The following is a 12,165-nucleotide window of genomic DNA, read 5'->3' on the forward strand; positions in this document are numbered from 1 at the left end:
ACTCAAAAGGGTCACCCTGGTCTCATGTCTTAAGGGGACATACTGCTCCTGTATTTAAATTCTGTTACTGAGCTAGTTTTATTTCCTGCTGCTGTCTGAAATTTAAAATTTTGTATTTGCCCTCCCTGAGTGCCAGAGGAGCAATGTGCTCAAGGACTCATTGGCTAGGGGAGCTGGGGCTTCAAACACTGATCTTCTGATAACTGAAGAACACTCTTAGCACCCAAACCACCATCACCATTTATAAAAGACAGTAGATGGTTGTTATTGTTGAAATTAAAATTGTGTACCATTCATGTTCTTGTCAATCTGTTTCATATTCTGTGCAATAAAATGATGTTATTATTCAAATAGCATAAACAGAAAAGCTACAGATGCAGAACATTCTGAGGATACATTAATTTCTTCACCTCGTATCTTTCAGGACTTAAGTGTGCTCAACACAAGCATGACTCACAACTGGCTGTCCGTCACAAAACGTATTGTAGATTCAAAAGCATCAAATGGCAAGCCATTAAATGCTTTCTCTTGTGAGAAAAAACACCAAAGCTGGCATTTGGAGATACATCGCCCTCTCCTGGCGACCTTAGAGTCCCACAGTAAATATTTCTAATCTTAGAGTGAAACATCTGGCACTCAGAACAAGCCACTGACTTCAACCACAACCCAGGAATAAACAGATCCACTCCAATCCAGGCTCCTAAGGAATCTGTCAGTCAGCAACATTTCAGATTCTACCAAAGATTGCATCCATGTGCTCAGTTAAAACGGTAAATGAACTGCATAACATGCCTAGAGATTCTATTGGACATTTCAATAAATGAAGGGGCCTTACTGAAGGAAGCATCTTATTTCTTGTTTGAATAATCTTATGACAAAGCCCCTATTCAAAAGTGATATTCTTTAGGAGCAAATGTTATAATATAAGAATATATAATATAGTAAGAGTAACACTGATTATTTGGTTATGAAGAACTGAGCATGGATATCTGTTTTTTCTCAAAATATGAATGTTAAAGGTTATTTAGGGTCATCTGAAAGTTTGACAAAACATTGGTCAACTCGTGTTCATTTATTTTAGACCAACCAAGAGCTTGATAGAGACACACACTTTACATATGCTGTTCATATCTTACCGTGAAGACATCTGTTTCCTCTGCCGGGACACGTTCCTTCTTCCCTGCACCAATTATACCTTCTTCAGACATGACAACTTCTACCTCTGGAGCAATGACACAACAAATACAATCACTTTAATAGGAAGTCCTCTGAATAGAGACATAAATATCAGGAATTTAAGCTGAAATTTTTTTTGAGCGTGACTGTGTAAATGCTAAGGCAGAAACTTGCATCTATATCTTCCTATTCTATTTAAAAATTCCTGAAATGAAATGTTTCTGTATGAATCATCATTTGAATGCAAGCAAACTCTTTTTTTTATTTGAAAAACAGAAACCAAATGATCCATTGATGATATAATTATCTTGGCTGCTTGACAAGAGTCTATCTTGGGTTGGTTATATAACACAATGTGATTTAATGGATGAAAAATCTAGAAAATCAGTTACAAAAAGAACCTTGTCTGACTTTCATGCATTTTTTTAAACATCCACTGGAATCAGCACTGGCTATGCTATCTTTATTACAGACCCATGAAACAACAGGAAGCTTATCTAATTGTATACGATGTAAACTGCTGCTCAGCTGTAAATATATCCTCTAGTTCATAATGACACCCCACTCTCTGTATGTAGCACAGCACCAACCTCACCCTTAACCTTTCTTTTTTGGACTTCAGTTAAGAGCAATTATTCCTGATGAGTGAAAAGTACCAACATAAGAGTGCTAGAATTTCTCTTAGCAAATACAGACTCTCACTTCCTGCTCTATGCTTACAGCTACAAGATTGTGGATGTTTGTATTAGAGGCTGTACATTTGGTCACATGTAGCAATGTGACTGTTCTTATGGACAGCGTGTACATGTAAGCAGGAGACTGAGGCTAATAAAGAATAAATCTGTAATAAGAGAAGTGTTGTCAGTCTACACAGAGACTGTGGTATCAAAGGTATAAATCAGCATCATTTATGCTCATTTCTATAAAAGTCCATGACGCAATCTCCACATAGACTGATGAGGTCAGTTTATTGTGCTAATGTTACATATTTAAAAATTGTACCTGAAATGGAAAAAATCAATATTTAAGAATTACAAAAAACTTAAAAGCCAACAGAAGCTGCAGCATAAGGAAACATGGAAATGGACAAAAACATCCTGAGCAATTTGACAACGTATTTGCAGCATTCAGTGAATGCATTGCAAAAGTCAGAACATAACAGGAGGGTTTACAGAGGACTATGCAGTTCGATGTTTTTTCTTTTTTCTTTTTCTTTCTTTTTTTTACAAAAAGAGCTAAATATAATCACTAAATGATAAGAAAGCTTAGTTCAGATGAAAGTGTTAACCTTGGTCAGCCATAATAAAAAACATGTTTTTTGCTCATTTTCAACACCACTGATGACTGTAACATAAAACATAATCAGTAACTGTCAAAACAGATGGAAAATGAGCAAAAGGTTATATCAACATGCCAAGCTAATTACTTTTTTAGCAGTGGCTGACCAAGGTAAATGTATTCATCTGATATAAACTTTCTCATTATTTTGGAGCTGGTTCTGAATTTTTTTAATACTGAGTTGGACAAGTTGATTAAACAAGCATTTTAAAGTGTCATCTGGAAACACTTAAGTTGCAGCTTTTGTATTGTGGTTACACGGCGACCACAGTACAAAATCTTCATAGGGATAAAAAAAATGCCTTAAGGTTAAGCATAAGTATCATTTCAAAACTAGGTGTTAGACAATATGGAAAAGTGTAACTATGATGTGCTATGATATGATGTATGATGTGATGTTTCATTTAGCTTTATGGAGTTCTTGTCATTAGTCATAACAAAATGTGTGTCTGAATCAAACATATTGTCATGTGATATATTTGAGTGTGAGAATCCATCATAAATCTAAAATTTTTGACTGAAAAAAATCATTGGTTACCCACCTTGACTTGCAATTTGTGAAGCTGCATTCACTGTGTCCACAGTTTTTGGAATTTCAGTCTCTTTCGGAGAGACACTGAAATTTTCACTGTTTGGAAAAGGCAACTCAACTTTAAAATCTTCACTATCTGAAGGTGGATTGCCACTGTGTGATGGAGATGCATCAGTATGAGTCTCTGGGTGGGTTAATTCCTTATCGGGCGACCTCTCATCTATTGTTCTCTCAGAATTGTCTAGTTTGGTTTGTAGTGCCAACTGCAAATCTCCATTGTCCTCAGCTCCACTGCAGGACCCTGCACATTTTTCACTGGTCTCAGTTGACTGATCGTCTTGTTGACATAAGTCCTTTACTTCACTTTTTCCAACAACAGAAGGAAAGGGTTCAAATAAATCCTGACAGGGGATATCTGATGCCAAATGCTCAATTCCCGCATTCAGTTCAGAGACGGTAGTTTCTTCTATTTCTGTGTTCTCTGACAGTGCTGGATCTAATAACGGATCCTCTTTGGAAAGTTCTGGCACAAGATCTTCACCCGTGTCCTCAGCTTTCAAAGCTCCCATTGTTTGATGGTCGGGTGAGAGTTGTACTTCAGGATGAATGTCAGCTTTACAACAGTCTGTCATTGTCACCGCACAGACGTTGCCCAACACCAAGGGAAGCCGTGTATCAACAGCTAATGGATGTTCACTAGTTTCACCAGGGTTTGCACCATTTGAGTCCTCCAACTTCATTTCTGTTGAGCTCACTTCCTCAAGATCCACTGTACTAGCATTGTCCTGAGTGGGGTGGAAAATTTCTGTTGTGGAGCTTCCAACAGACTTGAAACTGCCATCATCATCACTGGAAACACCATGGTTCAACCCTGGATCAAGATCAGCAGATCTATTACTGGAGATTGGTATCACTTCAGGTGATCCTTCTGTCTGTATATCTCCCATGAAGTTACAAGCAGTCTGATGGTCCACTGTATTGTCAGGTTCATCCAAATTAAGCAGATTTGTTTGTTCCACACAGTATCCATAAAGTTCATCTATGTCTTTGCAATGTAGCTCTTCAACACTGACTTTTTCAGTGAACTTCCCTGAATGACAAGCAGTTTCTGGGGCTAAGTCCCACTCTGTAGTGTAATCCCTAACAGCTGTTTCCTGGTTTTGTTCAAGGCTGTTTACGTCTGGTGGAGGTTCCCCCTTGTGGAGGCCTTCTATCAAGATACATGGAACAGCAGACTCGGGCCCCTCCATTACATCACCACAGTCTATCAACGATGGGCTGGAGAGGTCCCCTGGGGTTGACAAAAGGTCTGTTAACCCTTCACTGTCTACCTTGTCTTCATGTAAAGAGAGTGTGCTACAGTGTTCCAGACCCATTTTTATCTCTTCTTTTCCATCATCCTCTCCTTCCTTGCAGTTGTCATTCATTTCAGAATCAGAACTTGACGACGATGAGGACTGACCCATGACTGAAGCTCCTATGTTTCCACTCTCTGTTGTCAGATTGATGGTCTCGGAGATGGTCTCCTCCTTACCAGCTGTGATGTCCTCAGTTTCCGGCTCTGATGTTTTCTTTCCCTTTGTAGCCTCCTGATCTTCCTGGATCACAGTCTCTCCTTTATCAGTTTCCTCTGCCTGCTTACCACAGCCTAGTGGTGTCAAGATTCCCACAGTGAGGTTCTCTTCTCCTGCCTTATTCTGTACTCCGTCACTCCTGTCACACACATTCAAAGCCTGGGTGGAAAAAGGCTGCTCCCTTTCCTCCTCCTCCATTTGGCAGTAATCTCTCCTCGTGTTTGTACTGAGACACACCCAGTGCTCCGGGGGGCCGACGCCATGCTCCTGGGGACGTACCTCTGTCTTTGGAGCACTCACAAACAAACTCCAGTCTTTCTCAGCATTCCAACTCTCACTGAGCCCACAAACAACACTGCTGCTCCTTGCCTCTGAACAGTCTTCCACACAGCTCTCTCCTGTTGTTGAATCCAGGTATTGCAATTCTAAATCGGGCAGCTGTTGTTGGTCATGACAAGTTGGCTCTGTCTCTATGCCATCACAACATTCATCAGCCGTGTGCAGAGAGTCAAACGGCAGCTCCAGAATAGAAACTCCCTTCAGAATATAGAAAAGGAGAGTAATGGTTAGCTTTCCCTTCAGAGACACCAACACAGTTGTTTCCTAGTTCTTATCATTCACCAACTCTGTGATTGTTTAAGGTGTTACAGTGGTTGAACAAACTAAGTTTGAAGGTTAAAGACATAAGGGCAATGAAAAGACAAACAATTCTCAACAATGTGCAACAGCAGTACTTGTTCTGGAACTAATATAAGCAGTACTGTGGTAGAAGGGCAGGGTCGTGTGACTCACCTTGGCGTGGAGATGGCATATCAAGTGCAGCAGCTGCTCCACACTCTTCTGCAGGGTGGGAACGACGTGAATGGGATAGAAGCTCACCGTCAGAGTGTGTGTGTTTAGCCTAGGGAGGTGGCAAACTACCCGGGCATCCGTGGAGACCAGTTGGGCAGCCTCAGTGCTTTGGTCAGTCTCTGCGTCTGTTTCAGCCCTGCCACGAAATGAATACTAAGATCATCCAAACATTGCTGTCGAGCAATAAGACACTACCGAACTACATTCAAGAGAGGGTGATGTCAGCTGAGCTCCACTCCTCCTAATAATCCATGCATAGTTCTCTTTCTCTTTCTCACCAGTGGGTAATGCTGTGGTTGTTGGTCTTTTTTGACATCTTAGTTAATCAAGCAGCTTATTGTGATTGTGTCAAGTGAAAAAAGCAGCTTGTAAAAGTTAAAGCGTTCCCGACATTGTGGGACAGGTTCCTTTTGGAGTGGTAAAATCCTATTGATAAGCTTCCTGAGAAAACCTGACTCTCCTTGCTGTAAGTGTTGATGGTAAGGTATGTGTAGTGTTTTTTTTTATGTTCTTAAAGATAGTGCTGTAAAGAAGAGACGCCTCCCACTCAGGCACATCTGTTTGTTTTAATCCTGGGTGGACTGTTTTAACTGTGATGCCTGACGGTGATGTCACCAACCAGGCTACAAGTGATTTCACTTTTCATGAGGAAAATGTAATTACAACTCATAAAGAGGGAGCCATAAAGATACTCAAAAGCTTTCTTAGTAATAAATAGGATCAATGAGTGGTAGTTGTCTTTCAGCTTGTGGTTTTTTCATTAATAGTTACTTGAAAACCATTGTAAGTGTTTATAAGGCAGAAAAAGGTCAATTTCCAATGTAAGTCATATCTTAGACTGTATTTTCTACAGTCTGATGGGAAAGGATTAATACCTAACAACTGACAACAGAACACATCTATCCCTTTCCATCAAACTCTGCAGAGACCTGAGTGTGGATTTATGTTGGTGAAGTTTTGTCAAGTCAGTAGACACAGAAGTTGTAACCAAGGCTTTGGTGTTGCAAATAGTTTCCCATCTCTCTGGATACTTTCAGAACAATTCTGGTAGCCCACAACATCTCAGTCCATACCCAAGTATGCTGCGGCAGCTGAAAATGCTCAGGTTGTGTGGCTTGTAGCAATGTTTCTTGGATAATATTGATCAATCAAGACAACATGCAAATAACGCTGCCCTAAAGGCCCACGAAAAACCACATGCCCTATGACACACCAAGAATAGAAGAGAGAAATATATGAATTTATTTTCTTTTGTAATCACTGATCAAAATAAAAGAGACTCTACAACTACGTGCACAAACACCCACTAACTGTTGTTGGAAGACATGCCCTTGCTTACTTTGTGAGGAGCTCTTGAAGTCGTTTGTGTCCCCGCAGCGCTGCAATTGTAGAAGGGGTGTGGCCTTCTCTATTGGCCAATCTCAGCGCATTTCTCGCTCCAGACTGCCTCAGTAGAAAGTTTGTAACCCGAAAGAGACCTCGCCGTGCTGAGAAATGCAGTAGAGTCTCCTGAGGATTCAGATCTGAGGAAACGACAGTGGACAATAAAAATAATCAAACAAATAAAGATAGAAACAGGAAATGAACATAGATTTATAATTCTAGGACTTATAGTGCTTTACCACATAAGTCAGTTTAGCACCTCAAATGCATCCATAGAGTGGTGACAGAGGTTACAAGGTAAGTATCCACCTGCACACATCCACACAATCACTCAAACACCAATGGACAACCATTGGGAGTAAATTGGGGCTCACTGTCTTGCAGTGTCAGTATCTCAGTGAGAAGACAGTGGGATTGGACAGCTGATGTGTGGATAAACACTCTACCTCCTGATCCGCTGCCACCCAGAGGACGGCAGTATTACAGGACACCAATTTGTGGAGGAATAGTGAACATACCATTACTTGTGGCAGCTTGGCAACACCACAGAGCTGTCTAATGAAGCCAGCACAGGAGTCATAGTGACCCAATAAAAAACAGACCTTCACACATTCATAGTCTGATAAAAAGTAATGCTTACTTTTGCATTGGTCTTCAACAGTGGCTCAAAACATTTTTCTAACTGTTCTGTAATTCTTTTGGATTCAGGTCGACATGTCAACTTGAAGTGACTTTTGCCATGCACAGAATTACAGACTATGTGAACTTTGTTAAACTGTGTTCCATTATACACTGCTTGTATTCCAAAATAAGATTTTACACAATAAAACTGAAATGGAAATAAAAGGAATACATGTGACTACAAACTACATGTGACTAGTCTAACATCATTTTAATTAACTAATTAACAGCCTGTTCATCATGTTAACGAACTAGGTTTTAAACTAAGTAGTTTTTTAACTAACTAACTAACTAACTAACTAACTTACTAACTAACTAAGAAACTAGGTTTTAAACTAACTAGTTTTTGAACTAACTAACTAGGTTTTGAACTAACTAGGTTTTTAATTAACTAGTTTTTGAACTATCTAACCCACTAAGTTTTAAGGAAACTAGGCTCTAAACTAATTAGGTTTGGAACAAATTTTCCAACTAAGTAGGTTTTAGACTAAGTAGTATTTGAAATAAGTAACTAGGTTTTTAAACTAAGTTTTGAACTAACTAACTAACTAGGTTTTTAACTAACTTAGTTTTTAACCAACTAACCCACTAGGTTTTGTATAAATAAGGTTCTAAACTAACTAGGTTTTGAACTAACTAGGTTTTTGGAATAATTATTTAACCTAAACAATATATTTATTTTGTTATTTAATTAGTGTTTATGTTTATTATTTATTATATTATTATGTTTATAATGTTTATGTTTACACTGTACGTTTACACTGTTACAACAATCCTGCTTTATGTGCTTTCCATTGTCCCTTGGGCACAAATAAAGGTTTTTTGTTTTTTTTTTAATTTTTGTAGCCTCATTGAAAACAGCACAGATAGCCAGTAACAGGTATCAAACAAGTTGGGACAGGAGCAGCAAAATGGCTTGGCAAGTTGTGGACTGCTCAAAAACATCTGGTTGGAACATCCCACAAGTAAACAGGTGATGGTATTGTGGCGTGTTAAGAGAGAGAGGAATCATCAGAAGCTTTATTTGCTCACAAGAAACGATGGGGCGATGAATGAAAACACAATAGCATAAAGGAAATTTCTGGATTGGAACACTTGCAACTCACACACATGAATACATTCTGTTTTTATTTATGTTTATTGTAGACTTTGTTCTAACTTTTTTTGGATTGGAAAAGAGGTGTGCAATTACAAGTGCGCCTGACTCCCATTTTTGATTTCAGTACGTTACTGGTTCCATACTACATCAGTAGAAAATTTAACAACACCATTGACCAACAAAATCATCCTCTTTACACATCCACAAAGACAATTAAGTAGATAATGGACACCCACACTTGAAAGAGTCCATATTGTATTACAGTCAGAGTGTTAGTTATTGAAGACATATTCAAATCACAAGTTTAATCTATGCAATTACACTATTCTCCATTTTCAGTGGGAAATATTAGTAAAGCATTTTGGACTGTACAGTTAACCATGTATTATTTTATTGATTATAACTGTAGCTTATACTGTCCGTGAACTGGTTAAATTATTGCCACTTTAAAACTGGTTCAAAAATAAATGTAATAAAAAGTGAAGCACTGAGGCAATTGGAGAGAAACAAGAAAAAGCTTGATGGGTTAAAAATGGTTTATGATGGTGTTGATGTGAAAAATGTCCAACTCTACATTCAGGTGCCTTTTCATGCAGAGTAAATAAACTGAATGCTCAGGTTTATCAGACCAGCTGGTCTGTGTATATTTATAACAGAAACCACAGGTATGGGAAAGATAAAATGTCTGTACTGTTGCTGAGTATGGATTCTCAGGACAGATTGTTTCTTCACCATTCTGAGACAGATTGTGTTTTATTCTTCAGCTTTCATTTGTCACTGACTGTGAATAGACGTTTTCTTCATCAAATCAGACATTTTTCTGGGCAAACAGAGGAAATACATGGTCTGTCGGTTTGGCACAGACAAGCAGTTCTGTGTTGCAACCTGACTGTGATTTATCATAAGACGTTTAACTGTACCGGGTGAAGCGATATAAAGCTTGTAAACCAATATAAAGCATGCTGTTTTAAAGTACTGGTTTTGTCTGCTGATGGGAGGCTTCATTCCATTGATCACCATGCCCTGATGAATTCCAACCTAACTGGCAATATTTACTCCGCTTGGCTGAGTTGGACGAGACTGCAATGACAGGTGCTAAAAGAAGCAGGAAATTTTGGACTTGGTGGTGGTTCCTCAAAAGTGGCTGCCGCCCCGACATTTTTGTTCTTTGGCATGAGAGAAGGTCGGCCAGTTAGATGTTACTACTTGCTGCATGGTACTTCCTGAGTACCTGCACTTGGGCAACGAGATGCACGGTTATTTGTTTTCTTCTTGAAGCTCTTAACTTACTTCCGTTATCAATGAATTTGTTTATCATTTCGATATTATATCATAAAGCCTAAAGCACTAGATCTGATTGGTTTCAACTGTGCAAGAGCAATCGCTTTATGGATGGAAGGACCAGCTGGTCTGTTTGACAGTTACTCTAGTTCAAACTAAAACAGCCTGAAAATATTAAAGTGACTACCATTCAATTTTGGTACACACAAGACACCCAGAAGAAAATACAATATATTTAAAATTCACACACACTGACCACAATATTTACATGTATGTCCTTTACACTTATATTCGTTACTGCTGCAGATCATTGAGCAAATAACTGGATAGTAAATGATTCTGATTAGCAAAGCAGGGCTACCGTTAGATTGACGATGATTGAGCTACTCAACACCAGCGCAAAATGAGGTGTTTTAACTTGTGCACAGTTCCAGGTTGATTTTTCTTACAAGTTCAATATGTGTCTGGCTGTGGCGAGATCGGGGACAACTGCTTGTCTACGGCGCAAAGGATGACTGAGATAAAATACCAATACCTCCACCCATAGTCTGCTGCTATCCATCATCCAGCAAATCTGATAAATGGAGAACAGCAGCAGTCCTCCTGCCGTCACACAGTTATTCTATTCTGAATGTCTTGTATTGAAGCAGTGACACATTTTGAAGCAGAGCTTATTAGAGCACACATCACTCACCACAGCAGGAAGCACCTTCGAAATCCACAACATGACAACTGCTTATTTGAAGAAGTGTGTGTGAGAGTGTGTGTTAGTGTGTGCATACGTGCATGCATCCAAAAAGTTGTTACACTCTTTGCAACACTAACAAACAGATTTGATCTAATCAGAAGGGAAGTCATTACCGCAAATCTGATGTGATGACTTTCCTTTTCAGGCTTCCAACCAATAATGAATAAAACATTATGAAGAGTGTCTGGACTTTCAATTTCACCTCCATACTTACTGAGTCTTCATTTTATTCAGAGGTCCTATTTTGGTCTAATAACCAAGCCTAAATTAAATGGTTAGGTATTATGTTAACAATAGCCATAGGCAGGGGCTGTGCTAAAAGTTCTCCCAAAAGTCTTGTTTGTGTTGCTTCATACTGAGCGATTACCATGTAGACTTTATCATCCTCACCATCAGCTCATTTGAGTTTAAGTGATAAAAATTCTCACAGTCAATGGCTGTAGAACACTGGCACTTTCAGAAACATGGAGGTTTGCTTGCACAGATATATTTCTCACAACCAAACCTGCAGTTTGGCGGAGCTACAGCACACAGACTCCGTTTAACAACATTAAAGCCAGCCATATGAATGCCCATATACAGGTTGGTTCTGTTTTCTCTATATGTAAGCAGCCAACAGCACACCACATTGCCTAATACATATGACGAATATATGTATAATCTATAATTCATTCATTTGTAAAAAAAACAAAATACCAAGTATTGTTCAAGGTCACTGACAACAGAAAAGTTTATTTATTTAGCTATCGATGCTAAGTTCGATTTTGTACATTTACATCACGCCGTCTCATTACTTGATATTGATCAGCTGTTGTATTATTCTGTATTTAACATTTTGTCACTATGACGCAGAGAATAGGGTTCACATCAAGCAGAGGTTTACAATACAAATGGTTCTCTAGTGAGGGAATAACTGAGCCTTTCTTCAATGTATTTAAGTTAATCTCCTCTCTACTTTGCATCTGCATCACAGCTGTAGTCTTGACTTCTAGTTATATTTCTAAGGAGATGTGTGTTAGCAATAGTCTAGCCTAAAGCACAGTATGTGTAACTGTTTTGTTCTTGCGTGCATTTAAACAGCTGTCAGGGGGGGTTTTTGGTCACATTGCTGCAACTGAAATGTAGCTGATCTTCTTAAAAAAACAGCTTAAAAACAAAATCTGTAAGATGCCCCAGTCCCAAAGACCCCATTTAGAAATAGTCTGGCATGGAAGGAGAAAAAGAGGATAGCAACCCATAGCATGATTATCATATCTAATATAAATAAGACACATAACATGCCCCCCTTCTTCTTCCTCTTTGTCATTTCATATTTAATCTTGTGTTGGAGTTGTTTATTAGAGTCAGCTGTCATGATGCAGTCTGCAGTGTAGTTAAAATAAACTGAAAAAAGCAATGATAACACAGGCTTACAAAGTTACATCTACACTTACTCTGCATTCCCTTCAATATAAACACTGCATGACACATGTTAATTTAGAGTCTCTCTCTCTCGCTCTCT

The 12,165-nt window shown here is 38.8% G+C and overlaps 1 protein-coding gene across 1 annotated transcript in view; it reads right to left on the minus strand.

The window, feature by feature from the left end:
• Window positions 1-12,165, minus strand: part of si:dkey-172h23.2 (uncharacterized protein LOC393772 homolog) — a 104,547-nt gene that overhangs the window by 60,719 nt on the left and 31,663 nt on the right. The window contains 4 exon segments of the mRNA XM_068314095.1: window positions 1,137-1,222; window positions 3,057-5,157; window positions 5,413-5,608; window positions 6,812-6,995. Coding sequence (XP_068170196.1) covers window positions 1,137-1,222; window positions 3,057-5,157; window positions 5,413-5,608; window positions 6,812-6,995 — 2,567 coding nt within the window.

Source organism: Antennarius striatus, chromosome 1 (genome assembly GCF_040054535.1).
Source record: "Antennarius striatus isolate MH-2024 chromosome 1, ASM4005453v1, whole genome shotgun sequence".
NCBI classification, from domain to species: domain Eukaryota; kingdom Metazoa; phylum Chordata; class Actinopteri; order Lophiiformes; family Antennariidae; genus Antennarius; species Antennarius striatus.